We start from the raw sequence: 19,518 nt of genomic DNA on the forward strand, positions 1-19,518 counted from the left end.
TACTCCCCCAAACTTCTCAAGGGCTTTATTATAGTGGGGAAGTATCCGTGGTGTCTCGCTGCCTATGCTAGTAGACCCTAGGCACTGGCAAAGAGGTGTGATATAACCCCCTGGAGGAAGGAGACACACCGGAGTCGTGAAACATCCAAAGTACATCGCTCGCCTGTACCCTTTTCGATGTCGTACGGGTGAGAATTTTTTTGTTATAAAAGAAAGAAAAAAGCCATTTTTGTTGGAATATGCCTATTTTTATTAACATCATGCTTTAATAAATAACTGGCTACATCTAATAAAATTAAGCCTCTGTTTACAACAGCCCCAAATATTCCATTTTCCCCATTTTGCAGACATTTAGTGTAAAACGGTGAATGAAATGTTGACCCTGAGCTATCAAGTAATTATGCTTCAATATAAAAATAGAGAATTATTCTCACATGACCAAAGGTATGCACAATGACCAACAAACCTCTTTCTAGTTTCTAGATTCTCTATCATTGGTTAGGTTCCTAATGGGTGTTGAAAACTGGAAGAGACTTGCAGATCACTTTTAGTTTTTCTGAGAACTTGCTAACTACTATGAAGGCGATCTATTACATCTTTCATATTCTTACGAGTTGCCACTCGGCCTTCACTCCGATCTGGGGATAAGAAGAAAGGGTTCTTCTGGAGTTGAGGCTGTGGTTATTCTATTGACAGGCCGAGAGAAAGAAGAGCCTTTCCCAAGGTGCCCTAAGCACTGCAGATCACCTGTGAGGTGTGGTCTATCGGCTCTACCTAGTTCTCCAGAACTGGGCACTAAGGTCGTGCTAAAATGGTTTCAGATTTGTTGGCTGCAACACGGCTGCTGTACCGTACCACTGGCTTATTAAACAGAGGACCAGGGCGGCAGAGAGAGGGGGGAAACCCTCGATTAAGCCGCCTTACAATCTCTGAGACTGAAGAGCTCTCAATTAAATTCATACAAGCATTTGCAAACGAATGCTGACTTAGGCCCACAATCCATGCTGCTTCAAGGCCGAGGTTGTGGGCTCAATCGTTACCTTGGATCAGAGATAGCTTTGTCTTTCTTCCTCCTCCTCCAGTACTGGATTAAGGAGGTCCCCCTTATCACTGCTAGCCAAATATAAAATCCGTGACCTTGGTCCAGAAGGGGATGGGGGAAGAGAATGAGCCTGTGTCAAGGCCATCCCTACTCTAATACTAACCATTTCAAATTCATCCCCTCCCGATAAGGACAGGGCCAGGAGTCCTACAAGGCCATGTGACTGTTGCTACTTGTCCAAGTTGGTGTTTAAAAAATAAAAAAAAAATGAGGTTGAGACATACTGAATGCCTTAAGCTTTAGAAGGGAGAACTATCTCAATCCTTCCACTTGGCTAGCACCCTCTTCTGAAAATTAGTTTATTTACTTATCCATGCAGCCATTTTCCCCTCGTAAAGCCCACAATTGACTGTAAACTCCTTGAGGGCAAGGGCCGGTGCACTTTGGCCAGGTATCCCCAGTGTCTAGCACGGGCATTAGGTGCATGATAGATGCTTAGTAAATGCTTGTTGAATTGAATTGAGATCGAATGGGAAAACTCACTTGAGTTTCACTTTAATTACAAGAGATTTCAGGGAATGGCCCACAGATCTTAGCTTATGCAAAACTGGACTCAGCAGCCTCTTCCAATAACCAGCTATAAATGAAGTCTATATAACCTGTTCCTGGCATTAATGCTTTATACAATCGGGCATATGGCTCCCTAGCCAATTATGCCTTCACATTTGGCTCTACTGTATAATAGAAAACAAATTACCTTCCACTTCTCTCCAGATAAAGCAACTACCATAATGTGGCTAAATGGAAATGTTGCTGTGTAAAACATCTTTCTGCTGGCCGGGTGTTTTTTGTTTTGTTTCGTTTCATTCTGAATATGCTAAGGAAAACCTGGCCCCGTCCCGCAGATGCGGATTTCCGAAAGGTAGGCTCCTCTCGGGCCGAGGGGGGACCCCGGTTTTCTTTTCAGAAATGCAGTGAGATCTTAAATGGAAAGAAAGGGAAGAAAAAAAAAGAAGCAAATGACCCCGCAAACAAAACAAAAAACCAATAGAGTGATTCAAACAAACGCACAGCTAGCTACAGCTTGGTATATACACTTTGTCAGCCACGTTGAACAATGCTTCTAGGGTGGGCAGGACGGACTCTAAGTCTTCCTCTGACCCACCCAAAACAGTGAATTGAAAAAAAAAAAAACCAGGTTGCCATTTTAATTAAACCAATGGCCATAAAAGTAAAAACTGTACACAGTTGTCCATTAATTTATAAAGCCAAGTCACTAGGATGGCATAAAAAGTGAAAACTGGCGTGCCTTTTAGCATGGGTAGTGAAAGTCTGTTGTTCAAAGTGGTTGAATTATCTCCATTGTCTTTGCACAGCCAAGAACAAGAGGCAAAGGGCCTGGGCAGCACGAGACCAGCAAACGGTACTGGCGGCCGACTTTTCGCCCGCATTTTTACCATGAACCACCGTTTTCCCCACACTGTCGGTCACGTTGAACTCAAACTCTGAAGGGCAATGCTGATATTCACAGCCGCTACCACTGCCTTCCCCACTGCTTTCATCACCTAAGGAGGAACAAAAAACACACGTTTGTCAGGGCTTCTCTTGAGCGTGAAAGGTATCCGCCCGGTAACCCATGACAAAAGCAACCTACTGATATCGATGAAGTCCACGTCATTGCCGTTGTAGGCGTTCTTCATTTTGCTGGTCATTATCTGGAGGGACATGATTTGGCGGCGGATCACCATGTCTGGCTTGGTGATGTCGACTTCAACCTCGGGATTATTTCCCTGATTGGCTAATCCGTTTCCAGTCACTGCTAAGAGATACCTGCAACAAAGATCAATCCCAGTTGAGAGAAATTGTGAAGTATAAGCGTCCATATGATTAAGTCACATCAAGCTTATTGGTAACTACCACCTTATAACTGGATCTTCTTTCTTTCAAAAACCTTCCCCCTCCCCCCAAAACAAAACTGGGGAAAAATGTGTATGTGTATACGTGTGTGTGTGTGTGTGTATGTATGTATTTACATTATATATATATATATATTGTTGTACATGTGTGTATATATAGGAATGTGTGTGTATATCTATATCTCTGTATGCTTAAAATATATCTAAACCAGAGCAGAGAAATCTGATTTATACAGATTTTTAAGGTTTGACATATTTGCACTATTTCATAGCTTTAGTAGAACATATTATGGTTCCCATTTTACAGAGGGGGCTTAAATTTAAAAGAACTGCCCAGAGTTATAAGCTAGTGAATAAAGAAGCCAGGATTGAAAATCTGGTCTCTCCTGACTCTTAAGCCCATCCAGTGCCTGCGTCTTGCAGCTTATTTTTAAGGTAAGCCCTCTTTGCACTGTGTACATCACAATCCACCTTGAAAGAAAACTTGCTCCCAAGTCCCATTTTGATCCCACCATGCATTTGCATAGACCAAACCCCATAGAGTAGATAGACATGCCTATCTATTCAAACAATCTACCTCCTCTCAAAGAAAACCTAATTTGTGGACACATCTTGGCCCTTCCCTACCAGGATGTGAGCTCCTTGAAATCAGATGACACATTTTTCCCTTTTCTGTCTTCCTCTGATATCTGAATGAAGGGTTCTGAGCATAGTAATGTCTTAAGAAGTGTCTGTTGAATTGAACTTGCTGCCTTGGCTCTTAAATCCAGGTACCAATCAGTAGGTGTTTTAGTGAAATATGACTAGCACTTAAGTATAGAACTATGGGGAAAGTTGCCTCACTGAATTGAGCCACAGTTTCTCCATCTATAAAATGAGGCTCTATATCAGGGGTCCTCAAACTATAGCCTGCGGGCCAAATGCTGCAGCTGAGGATGATTTTTCTCCCTCACCCTGGGCTATGAATTTTTTTTTATTTAAAGGCCCACACAAGTTTTTGGTTTTTACTATAGTCTGGCCCTCCAACAGTCTGAGGGACAGTGAGCTGGCCCCCTATTTAAAAAGTTTGAGGACCCCTGCTCTAGATAGTTTGGGTATTTTTGGTTTTGTTTTGTTTTTGTTTGTTTTGTTTTCGGTAGAGATCCTGGAGTGGTTTGCCATTTTATTTTTCCAGATGAGGAAACTGAGGCAAGCAGGACTAAGGGTTCTTACAAATGCCATAGTCATGGTAACCATCATCATGACTACTTCTAGCGATAACTAAAGTTCCTCTATCTGTAATCTGGCCAAACTCTTTCCCCCAATCCCCTGAAAATCAAAAGCTAGGCCGTGATGTATGCCCATTCCAACCTGCTCTTTGCATTTCCATTCCAGCACTCGTCCTCACTGATATGCTCGGGTGCCATCTTCTCATCATTACACATGGTGCTCGGGAGGGAAGACCAGAATTTTTTGGCCTGCTTTAACTTCTCCTTCACATCTGTAACCTGATAAAAACAGGTTAAAAAAACAGGTAAAAATTCAGGCCTGTGAATCGTACCACCACCTCTCTCCTCCCCCTAATATCATATGGGCAAAAACGCCCCCATAGAAAACCCAATCCGATCTCAAATTTTAAGGCTGGGTAAAAAATCATAAAGCTAGCATGAAGAGTAAATAACTAGCACACTGCTTTTCACTTTACTCCTACATCTCTGGGGTACCAGAGAAAGCACCAATGTGACAGCTAAGATCAGGTGGGGGAAGGAAAGAAGGAAGGAAGGTAGGAATTGCTGCTGGTGGATGATTAAGCTGACCTTGGGGTAGCCCATGTCAAGCTATTATATGGCTATAGTCACTTGGACCAGTTAGCTGGATAAAATTTAGAGTTGGAAGGAAGCTCAGTAGCATATGGGGCCCTAGACTTTTGGAAGGAACTAGAGAAGACTGGGGAGGGTAGAGGGACAGGGATGTGTCCACTATCTGAATATTTAAAGGGATTTCACAAGGAAGTGTGATTAGATTTGTTCTGCTTCTGAGATGCAAAGGGGCAGATTCAAAGTTAGCTTTCAGGAAACTCTTAACAATGAGAACTGTCCAAAGGAGGAATGGGCCCATCTGGGAGGTAATGGCTTCTTCGTCATTGGATGTTGTTAAGCAAACAGTGGGCAACTGTGTTGGGGGGGCGAGAGGGGGGAGGGTGTTATTGTAGGTGAGATTTCTAGCTGCCCTTTTCAGGTATTAGATCAAATTTGCCTGTGGCGGGCCAGAATCTCCATGGGCCTGGCGGTGGTGGGTCTGAGTTTTTCTAAAAAGCCTTGCGCCATGTCGTTTAGTGTGGTCAGACCACATACTTTTGGCGCCTGTCGGCAGTAGGGCCGAGTTTTTTTTTTTGTTTTTTTTTTTTTTAAATACAAAGACCAAATCTGTAGCGACAAGGCCTTTGAGCTATATCTTGGCCCATATTTCTGATCTGGAGACCATCTGAAACTGGATCCCCAGAGTTCCCGATACACTGTGCTGGGAGTTTGAGGACATTATACAGTCTGCCACATGTTTTCCCCCATTTTGTCTAGCTCACTACTTACTATGTATTTGTTTTCATGCACTTGGATACCTAGCTGGTAAGCCCCTACTCACCAGTCTGTCCAGGCTCGTGCCGGCAGCCGTCGTTGGTCGTTCCTCTGGATTGTATGGCCGAAACCGGGCGCTGAAGCCGCTCTCGGGAACGGAACGAGAGGCTCGGCCTGCTGGGAGGGCCTTGGGAAGTCCACAGCCTTGGAAGACCTGCATGGGATGGATCGTGGTAAGGTTAGAGGAGGAACAGAGCCTCCAGAGAAACAGGCAAACTATCTCCCCACCATCTGGGCATCTCTTTTGGCCTTGTGGTTACCTTCTGAGACACCTGCACGCTATTTTCCTGCATGTTCATAATTGCATCGGATATCTTCACATCAATGGGATCCATGACCGACTCGATGTTAAAGGGCCCCTCGAGTCTCTCTGCTACCATCAGCATAGCATCTAGCAGGGAAGAGAACACAGGCCAAAATAAAAATCAAATCGGCAGCGTAGGCCTGTGGTGACCAATCTCAACTTTAAACCATGTGTGTGAGATGATATGTTATCTATATAATTACTATCTCTTTTTGGGAAAAGAGGCACTCATCTACTGTGTTTTTATTCAGTTATGTTTTCACATTCTTTCCATGGTACCAAATAAGCATATCACATCTCCCCAAACACTCATGTTTCTTTAAGATGGCTTACTCTATAAAGGGGAGATATAGCCAAAAGAACAGTTGGTTCTCCCCCAACGAGGCCAGCCACGATCAGGCATCTGCCAACTGTTGTCACCAGAAGAATTTTCTGGGGACCACAGCTGAAAAATCAAGGATCATGTCCTGATGTGTGACACAACAGCAATCCCCACAATTCCCTGGGAGACTTGAACCTCAGAGGTTCAGGCCCTTTCTCTAAGAAACAGCAAGGGCTGGAAGCTGGGACCTAGGACTTGCAGACTGTGGGGTTTAACCTGGCAGTGAGATGCTAGGAAGACTCCAAGCGAGTACAAGGATAATCTAAAGGTTTATAAAAAGCCATTTCTTTGCTCCTTAGTGCTTTCATGCCGGTTATTTCTTTGCCCCCAGTGCCTAGCATAGTGTCTTGCTTTAGAAAAGGGTGTGCTAAGAGTTGTTAGACTGAATGCATCCTAACTACTCTGAGGCACACGTGCCATCATTCTCATTTTACAGATGAATAAACGGAGGCTGGGAGCTGAAGTGATTTGTACCCAATCACACAGTGAAGTAAGCTTCAGAACTGACACATGAATCTGGGTCTTAGAACTATTAGGCCGCTCAGATTCCTTCCATTGTATCGAGTTTCATTTTTTTTCATGCCCAAAATAAGAAATGAAGACTGAAATGGGATTTCAATGCTACTGGGAATTCCCAGACAAAGACTTTTCTTCTCTACCTATGAAAGCTGGCATCTGTGCCATTTATAGTCGAGCACGGTAAGAAGTCAAGTGTTTTCCCTAAGTCAGAGCAGGACCTCAAGCCAGGTCTTCCCACTTTCTCCCACCCACAGAGGAGTACTTTCTGTACTTGGAAAAACCTTTGTCAACACAACCAATTTAACCCCAGTGGCCTGTGCTCTTGGAGTCCGTCTCCAATTGAAATGGATGTTGGGCACAAAATGGGTTAAAAGCTGGTGTCTCTTGGGCAGTCATACCACGGTTGTACCAGATGTCACAGTCTGACATTGTTAAAACTTTGTCCTTCCTCAGATATCCTTGCACACTTTGGATTTCTGCTGGGCCCAGCTAAGCTGGTTGAGTATGATGTGCCTTTACTTCTGTAGAATGGGCATCTGTGAATGACCATGCCAACTCCCTGTTCTCACTTACTCTCTGGGTAACGTTGGAGCAAATCACCCAGCTTCTTGGAAGCAGCCTTAGTTTCCTTATCTGTAAAATGATGTCCTATCTCACGAGTTGTTAGATTACAGCATCATAAAATGGCTCTGCATTTTTACAGCTAGGAAAACTAGGCCTGGAAGCCAGGGAAGGGACTTGCCCACAGTAACACACCTAATATAGGACAGAGCTGCGGTTCGGACCCCATGGATGCTGACTCTATAAATTCTGGTATTCTTTACAACAGCGCCTTTCTGTTGAGAGAAGCCAGTCAGAAAGTAGGGGGGGGGGTGGAAAACGTACTTTCTAACCAGCAACCACTGTGGGAAAGGGAGCTAGTGCCAGAACCAAAAACATCAGAGCCAAGTGGTAGAAACCGGAGAAGGGATGATGGCAAACGTATTTGTTTTTAAAAAATGTCTCTCCTTACAATGCTATCTAATGTACATCAAGTCGTGGGGGATGGAGCCAAAGATGGCCCCAGTTTCTCCCTTATTCCCAATGGGTAACCAAAATGCTCTTCTTCCTAAGATGTAACTGATTGGAGGGTAATGGATCTAGAGCAAGGAGGATCCTTAGAGACCACCTGGTCTAACCTCTAAATATAAAGGGAAGGAAACTGAGGCCTAATGAGGGGAAGTAAGTAATACATAGACTAGATGCCTTCTAAATCTGAAATCCTAACTGTCTTACTTCATAGAGATGGTGCTGTGGAGGCCCATAGATTGTAAACAGCTGAGGTTCAATGACTCCTATTTTTCTCCCAAGCCATCCGGCCTCTTTTGGCTGCATATTTCTGCCTTCCTTTGAAGGGCCCCACCCAGTAAAACCGTGGTCACTACTTATCAGACATAAGTGGCAAAATACTTAGTTATCAAATTAGGCAGGATAGCACCTTTTCCAGGGGCTATCAGCCTCCCTTCAACTTCAACAGAAAAGAAAGTGAGGTGGGTTGATGGATAGAGCCTGACGGATGGCTCTCATAAGCTAACCTGGAACTGAGATTGGAAAAGTCGAGTTTCAAGGAGCTTCATTTTGGGGGGGGGAAGTGATAACAAATAAAAGGTAGCCTCAGATTGTTATTAACTGGGGGAGCCCAAAAAGTGATAGCCTGAACCTAAGAAAAGGCTTCTTGTCGTGAATTTGTCATTGCGTCAGAGAAGAGAAAAATGCCTTTGTTATGGCAGCAAGGGGCGACTTTTGGAAACAAGTGGAGTAAAACCAAATAAAATTAGTCATTGTCAGAGCGCTGGGGGTTTCCTATTGATAAAGATCAGATTGCTATCTGGGGGAGGGGGTGGAGGGAGAGAGGGGAAAGGTGGGAATAGAAGTAAGAGCAAGAGATAATGTAAAAAAAAAAAAATTGAGGTCTAAGTTCTGTCAATAAAAAAAAAAATTAAATGAACAATTTTTTGGGGAAAAAATGAGCCAGAGAGAGCTAGGCCAAATTCTACAACAAAACTAAGGTGATGGAGGGACAAAGTAAAGAGGAGTGAACTCTGTTGCTCTAACTTAAAGAACCATAGAATTGGATTAGGAAGGATCCTCAGTGGCCACGTGGTCCAATCCATACTCTAAATGAACACATGCTAAAACGGAGCCAGTTACAGAGGGTGATAATATAAGATCATTAATTAAAACTCCCATTGAAAGGGATCTTGAAGCTCACCTAGTGCAACCCTCTCATTTTAGAGAGGGGAAAACTGAGGCTCAGTGTAAGAAGCAGAGGCTGGGGATCCAAACTGCCATCCTCTGCCTCCAAACCCTTTCCGTTCAACTGCGTTGCCTCACTTGGGCCTTGTGTACCTAAATTTTAGACTCCTAACAGCAGTGATGGAAGGGCTCTTAAAGATCCTTCAGTGCCTCCCTCTTACTTCACAGATAGAGAAACTAAAAACAAGACCAGGTTAAGGGAGTTGTTCCAGGTTGGGAGGAAGAGAGAACCCAGGTCTCCTGACAGTTTCCACACATAAAACATGTAAAGTCAGCACTCCAGAAAATAGCTTTTGATGATGAAACATCATGGCTTCCTACTGACAGAGCTCTGCAGTAACAACATGATACTGTATTTATAATTCTGATTACCTCATCTCTCAAGAAAACGGGCCCCAACTTCCCAATGGCTGCAAGACAAAGCTATGGGACTGAAAATGACCTTTAACAGGGGATAGTATTAAAATTCAGAGTTAGTAGAGCCTGCGTCTTTTTCCCTTCATCTCCATCTCTGTTCATTTGAGCCATCACTTTTGACAGGAAGGGGGTCAGTGCTAGGCGGGGTTGACATCACCTGTACCATAGCATTCTGGGGAGCTACAACAGAGAAGCCCATTTCAGCATCGGCCACGAGGCAAGCTTACACACGGCCAAATCCTCACCTATGAAATTGTTCCACTCCGAATCCAGATCTCCTTGGTTGGCCAAACAGCCTCTCATGACGTTGGAACAGTAGTTAGAGCAAGGCTTCACGGTCACCAGGCCACGGCAGTGGGAACAGTAGGTCATTTTCAGGAGGGCATGTGAACAGGAAGGTGTGGGATTGACCTGAGGAAGGAGAAAGGGAAAGGGAGGGAAAAAAATCACACAACTGTGTTAACTGTTAAAATCTCACAGCTGAGAGGAAAAGCACATTTGCATTCATTGATAATTTTTTCACATCAATACCTGAGAAACTTCAACCCTTGGCCCCGGACTGATGTGTTTGTAGAGCACCTGGCAGATAGACTGACTAATAATAATATTACCAATAAATTGGATTCATTGTTTAGCTTTGGAGTCCAGAGGGACAGTTTAAATTCTGCCCTTGACACTAGGTATGTCCTTAGGGGCACCTTATTTTTTACCGCTCTAAACCCAGTTGTACATCTGGAATCGGCAGGTCATACTAGATCAGCAAGATCATTCTCAGCTCTGATTCCCAGGAGGAATCCCGGTGCCTGGCACAGAGACTTACACATATCGGGCATTTAACGTTGAGGTGAATTGAAACATGGCTCTCTAAAACTGAAATGGACTGCCTTGGTGTCCAGATAGAGGCTGGATTACTTCTCAGAGAAACTTTCTATTCCGATAAGGGTTGAAACGATGCCTTTGGTAGTCCCTTCCATTACCAAGAAGCCACGATGCTCTCTAACCTGATGCAGACAAACATCTCTTAAGTAGCTATTCTGGAGGAGTAAGGTCCTGTGCTTATTTCACAATCTTAAATTTTGCTGTAGCTGGGGGGCGGGAATACGTGTATTCAGATAACTATGACCCAGTGGAGAAGTGATGAGCCAAAGGAGGCGTCCGGACAAGATGGAGAAAACATTGGGGAAAGGGCTGAGGGGAGCATAGTAGGGCAGAGTGCAGTCTTCCTAGAAGAGGTGGCACCTGAGCTCATCTTTGAAGAAGATGAGGATGTCGGTGGATGAAGACTGAGAGATGGTTGGGGGGGGGGTAGGGCTGTCTGGATCTTCCGGATTTGGAAGATCTTCAAGCAATACGAGTAAGCCCCGAAACAGCAGGGGCCGAGTCTCTCTGGGAAGGGAGGGTATGTAATACCGAGGGCTTGGTCTTCACATTTGTTTAGAAGGAAGAGGGGAAAAAAATCAAGGAGTTCAACTTCTGAACAAATTGAGGATCCCATGCTTGCAAGCTGGAATCAAAGAGTCCCGGAGCTGAAAGGGGCTCGGAGGTCACTGGAGCTCCCCGCCCACAGCCCTTTTCTTAGACTTCCTAAAGCCTAGGATGTACTCCTCTCTGTTTTGTTTCAATGTAGGAAAAAAGGAGAACATTCCAACCCCCGGAGGAACCCTCTGCCCTTCCCAGTCAGCCAGATAACCTCACTGTTCACCCCTTTTTCTAAGTAGCTGTAGAATAACGAAGCCCCGCTGCGAGAGTCTCTCCTCTCAGGCCTCAAAGGGCATGTGTAGGGACTCGGAGAAGGGCATCTGTTATACCGGGGAGGCGGGAGGGGGTTGGGGAAATTCCTTTTGCCCACTGATGGAACAGAGTTCAGCCCGGGAGGGCAGAGTCCGAGCTCTCGGGAGGCCCCGCTCCTCCCCAACCAGTCAAAATGAAGTAACTGCTTCCATCTCAAACTTCTTTTCATCCTTTAGCCTTCACTCTGCCCCAAGCTCATTTGCATATTTTGAAAGAAATTTTCAAGTACCTCAGGGAAAAAAGTAAAAAATAAAATAAAGTAAAAAAAAGGCCACCTTTCAGCAGGCCCGAGGGCCGCGCCATTGTGGGAGAAATCAACGGGGACTGCTATGTGTCAGTGCGACTAAAGTCCCCGAATCGGCCCGCTGGCAAAAGGCCAGTGCCCACTCTAGCCCGATTGTGGATCTGTCAGGGTGATGTACCGAACGCTGGGGCCCGGATCCTCTCAAGTGCTCCCGGGCCTGACCAGGTGCAGGCCCTTCAAGGACAATTGCATGTCACAGTAAACCGAGTTCTCCTTTGTCCTGGGCCTTTGTTTATCTTGGAAAGAAGTCCAAGTTCATTCAAATTCTCTCCCACACTGACCGACCCTCCAAATCACATACTCCTCTTTCCAATGAGCCAGAGAGTCCCCAAGAGGGGTTTTCTTGGTGCTGAGGATTTATCCCCCAAGAATGTAGTGCCAGAAGCATATTTGTTAGCATAGGCCTTTGGGGAGCCTGACAAAGGGGTAAATGGAGGCAGTTGTCCTTGCAATGTATGCAAATGTACTCTGCCAGTTAGAGCCACTAATAGTGAATGTAATTAGCAATCAGTGATCAATGGGTACAGGCACTGTGATGATGAGCCGATGGAGGCCTCCATATCAGGTTGATTGGAAACCTGGGGTCCTCATTCAGGGCCTTTCCCCCTCCCTCCACAGAAGAATCACCCATTTCTTCCATGAAGAAACTCTTTCTACACCTCTCTGCTGCTTTGCTCACACATCCCACACCTCTCAGCCTTTACATATACTTTCTTTGATGCCCTGTGGCCTAGTGGCCACTCCTTGCGTCCTCAGAATGAGCAACGCTGGCCTCCAATAACATTGGCACAGACCTTAAATTCTCTCCCATCTTGGAAGGAAAATTCCATAACATATTCTCTGTTCTAAGAATCCTCACACCATTAACATTGTTGGGTCTAAGAACCATTTGAAACATCACATTTTCTTTTCCAAGACATTTTCTAGCGCCAATACTCTCCAGTCTCCAAATAATCACGCCACTAATGTTCTATGTTCTAAGAACACTGCTGAGTCTGATATTCTCTATTCTCAGAATCTTAACGGGCAGGGCCGTCATACCACACGGTGCTTCATCCCATGATGAGTCAGCAGAGGAGGACTTGGGCATAGATTTCCTATTTTGAGGAGCACTAGTTGCTTTCCCAAAGAGCCAATCCCTCCTGCCTCACTGTCCCTCCATAAATTTCTCATGCAGGGTCTAACTTGAGCGTTGCACATCTGTTCCTTATCATTTCATCTATTTGTTTTGATCCCTAAGAGAAGCTACTAACATTCGGTCTCCTATCTGCATCGCCTTAAATGTTATTCCCGAGACTTCTGGTCTCCTGGACAACCGGCCTTTCTTGAATGATGGGTAAGCTATAAAGGTGTCAAGGCCAGAAGGAGCCCAGGGGATGAGTGCTGAGGATGAAAGCCAGTGATTTAAGAGAGTGGGATTAGAAAGAGAATTGGTTGGATGGGAAGGCTGGGGGCAGCCTTGGGAGCAGCGGTCCTCAAACTACGGCCCGCAGGCCAGATGCCCCAGCTGAGGACGTTTATCCCCCTCACCCAGGACTAGGAAGTTTCTTTATTTTGTTTTTACTAGAGTCCGGCCCTCCAACAGTCTGAGGGACAGTGAACTGGCCCCCTATTTAAAAGGTTTGAGGACCCCTGCTCTGGAAGGTATTCCAGGGTCAGAGTTTTTGCTTGGTACTCTAAGAAGGAGGCACACAGAATTCTCCCCTGGCAGAAAGGGAGGAAGAGGAGCCTATTCCACCAATCTAGGCCTGATGTGACAGATCATGGTGATGGCAGAAGGTCGATTGAAGATGACCTGGTGAATCTAAGAGGCTCTCTGAAAAAAGTGAGATAGTACAGAGAAGTTCAGGAATATATATGCAGGACATTGATAGATGAAGAAGATGGGTATGGGATAACAGAAAAGGCATCAGATTTAGAGTTGACCGGCTCCGCTACTTAGCTGGGTCACTTAACTTGGCTAGCCAGTCGTTTCTCCTCTGGAAAATGAATGGGTTGGATCACTTCAAAATATCCCAGACCTCCAAATGGAAGGGATCATTTTATAGAAGGGAAAACTGAGGTTAAGGAAGCTTTAGATAAAAGGCTCTATCTACCGTGTTGAGCCAATCCCCAGTTTCTTCCCCAGATCAAGTGAGAAAATGGATGTAAACTCTATGGACCTCTCAAGCCATTTTTTTAATCCACATTGAACATGTCATGATCCAAAAAGGCAAAGGACTCGACCTCAGGAAGCCTGAAGGATCATGGGGTCAATGAAATAAAGAAACGAGAAAGGGAAACCCCCTTCGAAACTGCTCTGGAGGCAGGATGGAGGACGCTGGGAGATTTTGATGAGCAGGATTTGGGACATGCTGAGTTGGACTGGATGGGGCCATTCAAGTGGATATGTCCTGGAGTCCTGGGGGAAAAGTAAGGGGGGGGCGGATTTTACATTTGCCAGTTTAAGTGCTAGTGGCCTCTCCCCCATTAGGATGCAAACTTCTTGGAAAGGGTGATTTTTCTCCACTTGTCCTTTGTAATGCATGCATTTAGCACACATACTGTTAAGTAAGAATGGGCCTTTAATTGGCTTGTAAATCTGTGTCTTAGGTCAACCTCAATCACTCCTTTACCCCTGAAAGTTAACTTTGATGAAAGTAAAACTGTTGACCAATCAGCCCACTCTGTTCCCTGAGTCAGCACAGCTGCCGCCTGAGGGTACTGAGTAAGGCATGGGAATTGTAGCCTGGGATTTGTGGTATCTGCTTCAGGCTCACAGAGCTGGTGCTAGGAGGGCCCTTAGAGGTCATCCAGAGAGGAGGGAAACTGAGGCCCAGAGAGGGCAAGAGAAAGTAACAATCCCAGGACCTCCTGGCCAAAGACGATGGCCCTCTCCTTGGCCACCTAAATTGGGTATCTTCCTCTATTGAAATGTAAGGGCAGGAACTTTCTTGCTTTCTGTACTCGTATCTAGTGTTTAGTAGGACCCCTTGTATAGTCAGTGCTTAATTCGTGTTCTTTTCGCCATAGCTCTAGAGCTAGAAAGGACCTGAGAGACCATGCCGTCCACAATGCCTTCATTTTCCAGAGGAGGAAACCGAGACCCAGAGAAGTCAGATGCCTCACAAGGTCTCCCAGATTTCGAGTACCTGGGGAGCTATTTGAACCCAGATCCCTCTGATTCCAAATTCAGTGACCCTTCCACTGTACCTCATTTACTTCCTGGTTCTCTGTGTCCCACATAGGTGAGGCTACCAGATAAGCTGGATTGCAACAAGGATGTGGGAAATATTTAATTTGCTCTACATTTTTAATGACTGGAGAACCAGACTGTAAAATGGGGGGGGGGTGGATAGAGGGGCCAGAAATGGGCTAGCCTCTCGGGCCTTCCTAGGCCTCTTACTTTCCTGGATTGAGGTGATTTAAATAAAAAAAAAGGCAGGAGAAACTGAATGCCTAAATGGGGAACAGCACAAGGGTCACTTAGAGCTGTGCTGGGGGTCAGGACATAGTGTAGAGGTAGCTTTTTTTTTTTAAACGTCATCATGATCCATTGGATCCCAGATGTGGTAAGAGTTTGGTGGTGGTCAGTCATTTCAATCACGTGTCTGACTCTGTGACTCCATTTTAGGTTTGTTTCACAGAGATACTGGAGTGGTTTGCCATTTCCTCCTCCAGCTCATTGTACAGATGAGGAAACTGAAGCAGACAGGGTGAAGTGACTAGCCCAGAGTCACACAGCTAGTTAATAGCTGAAGTCACATTTGAACTCCACAGTTCTTCCCAAGTCTGGTAGTACAGTCACTGGGCCACCTAACTGCCCTGGCCTAGATGTTAAGGTACTAGATTGGAGTCGAGAAAACCTGGATTCGAATTCTGCCTCAGATACTAGCAATGTGACTCTAGACTAATGAGAAGTCTCTTCACCAATCTGTGCCTCAGTTTCCTCATGTGGAAAATGAGGTTGTTGGAGTCAGTGACCTCTAAGGGCCCCTCTAGCTTCATATGAGGTGGATGGGAGGGCGCTCGAGCTGAGCCTTAAAATGAGCCGGGGGATCCTGTAAGCCCATGGCTCGAGCTCAAAACCTGGTCGCTAGGGTTTGAACAAGAAAGGTTTGACATCCTGCCTGCTGGCTCCAAAGGCAGCCAGGGCTCGGGCCTGCACACGGCGTGCTTTGCCGAACCGGGCGAGGAGCACGAAAGCCAAGCTCCATCACGGTGAGCTCTTCCAATGAAAACTGTTCTGTGGGATGAGAATCTGGAAAAAACACATTTCCAATTTGTAGCCTGGATTCCAAAAGCTAAGGATCAGTTCCATCTCTGTCAGCTGTGCTATTTAACGCACGCCTTTTTTGTGCAGAGGCAACCAAAAGACAATTTGTGTTGGCAAGGGCCGAGATCGCCTGTGGATGGGGGCCCAGTTGCAATGGACTATCACTGGGGAGAAGTAATTGAAAACCTTTGAGCAAAGCTCGGGTTCTTAGGGGTACATGCCCTACAGGCTTGACAAAAAAGCACTGGGGTGCACTGGGAAGAGACCTCCATTTGAAGTTTTGTCCCTACTCGTGTGCACTTGTACGAACCCCCTCCCTTCCCTACTTCCTAGTTGGTATAGTAAGATTGGATTCAATCAACCCAAAGCTTCCTTCTAGTTTGACATCCATGACTCTATGATGCCCTGGCCCAAAATCTGCCAGCACAGATGCCAGGAGGAAAGGGTCACAGTTAGGAAGCTCATCAAGCTTGGGGAAAAAAGAGATGGCAAAGCAAGACTGCTTGGAGGACGCTCACAGTTCTTACACATCTCCTACCTTATTTTGAATCAAGTGTAAGTCCAACAGGGGCAGTAATCTATGGGGGCCATTGTGATTGAGCTAGGCCACCCCGAGAGGCAGTGTGGCTCAACGGGAAGACTGATGGATCTTTCTACCTTTCTGGCCTCCTTGGGCCTCAGTTTCCCCATCTGTAAAATTTAGAGTTTATATTAGATGGTCTCTGAAGCCCCTTCCAGCTCTGGAGCTGTGAGCTTACATTCGCTCACATGGAAAATCAGAAGATGAACGAAAAACATGGTGATCCGGAGGGTACTTTCCCGCTCTGGCACGCCGCAGTGCTACTTGGGTACAAGTTATTGCTGTAGAGATCCTTTCCAAATGCTGTGATTTAGCTTCTGCTGCTGCACGGGAAGACCCCCAACCCAGAGGTTCATGTCACAAAAGTCGTGTTAGTCAGGGCCTTGGAACCCAATGTGTTCTCCCAAAGATCCGCTGCTGGATATGTAGCCTAACTTGTGGAAGCCACAGCACACCAGTCACCCACCACACATCTGGGACGTGCGTTAGACAGCACAGCCGAGAGACGTGGAATGGGTCCTTCGATTTTGGAATCCCGGATACAAATTGGAAATGTGTTTTTTCCACATTCTCATCCCACAGAACAGCCAGCCACCACATGGGACAACACAGCACCATTCTTGCTGCACCAGTAATACCTTTTCCCCTATTCCTTTGCCCCCCCCCCAACCCCATGCATTGATGATGATTCCCAGGGCCTGGAATGGGAGCTGTCTGGCAGAAGCAGCATTCTCTGGGGCACCAAACAAACCAGCCACGATTCAGGACACACGGACTTTGGTGATCAGTGTGGTGATCTTTGCCCTTTCCTAGCCCTCAGCTGGTCACTTTCTTTTGTTAAATGGGTATAACCATGCTTTCATTCATTAGCTGCTAGATGGCACAGCAGTGCTGGTCAGGAAAACTCACCTCCCTGAGTTCAAATCTGACCTCAGACACTTAATCTCTGGCTGCCTCAGTTTCTTCATCGGGAAAATGGGGCTAATAACAAACACTTACCTCCTGGGGTTGCTATGAGGATCAAATGAGATAAAATTTGTAAAGTGCTTAGCTCTTAACATAGGATGTGGCACACAGTAGGGATTTAATCGATGCTTGTCCTCCCCCTTCCCTTTTGATGCTGAGCTCTATGGCTCTTCCCCGCTTAGCGTGCTATCTGGCACATAGTAAGCACTATATAAATGTTAGCTCTTATTCTAATTCATAATGATGCATCAGACAGGATTGGTACAGTATCACTAAAGTTAGCTATTACAGGTATTATTACTACAGGCCCTTAATATTAAGGATAGGGCCTGGACCTGCGGTCTCATTGGTACTTGGAACTTCCAGGTGGAGAAACTCTTACTAACAAATGTTGTTGGCGTCTTCCTGGAAACTGTAAGAGGTGCCTGGTGCCCTGCGAGATTATACATATGGTTCATTTGTTTCCATAATTGAGTTGGCTCTTTGTAGAGATATTAAGATTTAGAGCTGGAAGGGACCTAGTTATCTTCTAGACCAATGCCCCCATTTTACAGAAGGGGAAATTGAGGTTCACTTAGAAGGGGCCTGAACTCCAGTCTCTCCAAGCCCAAGGATAGCCCTCTATACACATCTTTCTCCATGTTGACGTTAACACGACACTTAAAAAAAGTCATAGCTTTACGTATGTGATATTATAATAACCCTGTAATGCGCAGGTATTATTAGCACTATTTCCCACTTTACAGAGGGAGAAATTACCTCTCAGAGGTCAGGCGCCTTGCCCAGAGCCACAGAGCTAATAATGTACAAAGAACTGAGAAGCAGCATGATGTAGCAAGGAGAGGACCAGAGTTCAAATCCCAGCTCTGCCATTTACCACCCACATGACTGTGGGCAAGTCATTTTAATATCTGAACCAGTTTTCTTTTGGCTCTCTATGAAATAAGAAGGTTGAACTAGATGGACGATAAGGTGCCTTTGATCTCTAAATCTGTTTTTCTCTACTCTGCCTTTATATACCAGAGTCTGCTGACTCCAAATCTAGTGCTTGTCTTATCATTGAATTCGGGGTCCATTTGGGTGGATGCCCTCTGGTTCTGGATGGAGGCTAGAGGGCTAATCAAGTGTACCCCAAAAGTCATTCTTCTGTCTCAGATATGCCCATTTATATACATCAAGACTCTAGAATGACACAAGACCGTGAGCTTACCACAGACACTTTGTTGATCACGTCTCTTGCGACGGCCAGACCTTGGGCAAATGTTCGGGCGGCGACAAAGGCCCGGGTCACCTGTAACTTGAGTTTCCGTGGCACGTCCCCAAAGGGCTTCAGCTGTTCTGTGTACTTGCTCACACACTCTAAGTACTCATCTGTAAAATGGTGCTGGGGATTCACAAGGCGAAACATGCGCTCCAGAAGGCGGGCCCAGAAGTCGTTGAGCATTTCTTCCAGGTTCACATTGCCCCCGACGTAGTACCGCTTCAATTCCACGAAGAGATCTTTAAAGAGCTCAGAATTCTGCATGTACAAGCGACCGTAGGTTCGCACAAACATGTCATTCAAGGATTTCTCAGCGTTTTCAAGTAGCTCTTTGAAGAATTCTAGAAGGGAAATGAAAAATAATGGGATTTTTGAGATCAGGAGAACACGGATTTAGAACTGGAATGGGTCTCACGACAAGTCCCACTCCTCTGACAGAAGAGATAAGTGAGGTGTAAAGATGTTAAATGCCTTACTTGTGGTCACACATATAGTAAACAGACTTGCAGAGCCATTTCTTAAAACTCTGTGAGGTAAGGATCTCATTATTGTCCCCATTTTACAGATGGGGAAATGGAAACTGATCTTGGGGATGGTGTATTGGACGTACATTCAAATTTGACCTCAAACAATTAGGAGTGACCGGGGGCAAATCACCTAACTTGGCTGACCCCTAATGCCCTCATCTAAAAAGTGGGAATAATAATAACACCTTACTTGCTGAGGTTGTCATGAAGCTCAACCGAGAGAGTTAAAGTAAAACATCTGGCCAACCTCAGAGCACTATAGAAATGTTAGCCCTGTTATTATTAAGCCATTAACCTTGCTGACCCTCAAAGACAATACAAAGACCGCATTTGTTTGCATTATTTCC

General features: G+C 45.5%; 1 protein-coding gene across 1 annotated transcript in view; it reads right to left on the minus strand.

The window, feature by feature from the left end:
• Positions 1–233: 233 nt before the first annotated feature.
• Positions 234–19,518, minus strand: part of GPC4 (glypican 4) — a 133,392-nt gene continuing 114,107 nt past the window's right edge. Inside the window, 7 exon segments of the mRNA XM_031944921.1 lie at positions 234–2,607; positions 2,697–2,872; positions 4,309–4,445; positions 5,578–5,724; positions 5,831–5,961; positions 9,733–9,898; positions 18,594–18,985. Of these exon segments, the coding sequence (XP_031800781.1) occupies positions 2,396–2,607; positions 2,697–2,872; positions 4,309–4,445; positions 5,578–5,724; positions 5,831–5,961; positions 9,733–9,898; positions 18,594–18,985 (1,361 nt within the window). The 3' untranslated portion in view covers positions 234–2,395.

Source organism: Sarcophilus harrisii, chromosome X (genome assembly GCF_902635505.1).
Source record: "Sarcophilus harrisii chromosome X, mSarHar1.11, whole genome shotgun sequence".
Taxonomy (NCBI): Eukaryota; Metazoa; Chordata; class Mammalia; order Dasyuromorphia; family Dasyuridae; genus Sarcophilus; species Sarcophilus harrisii.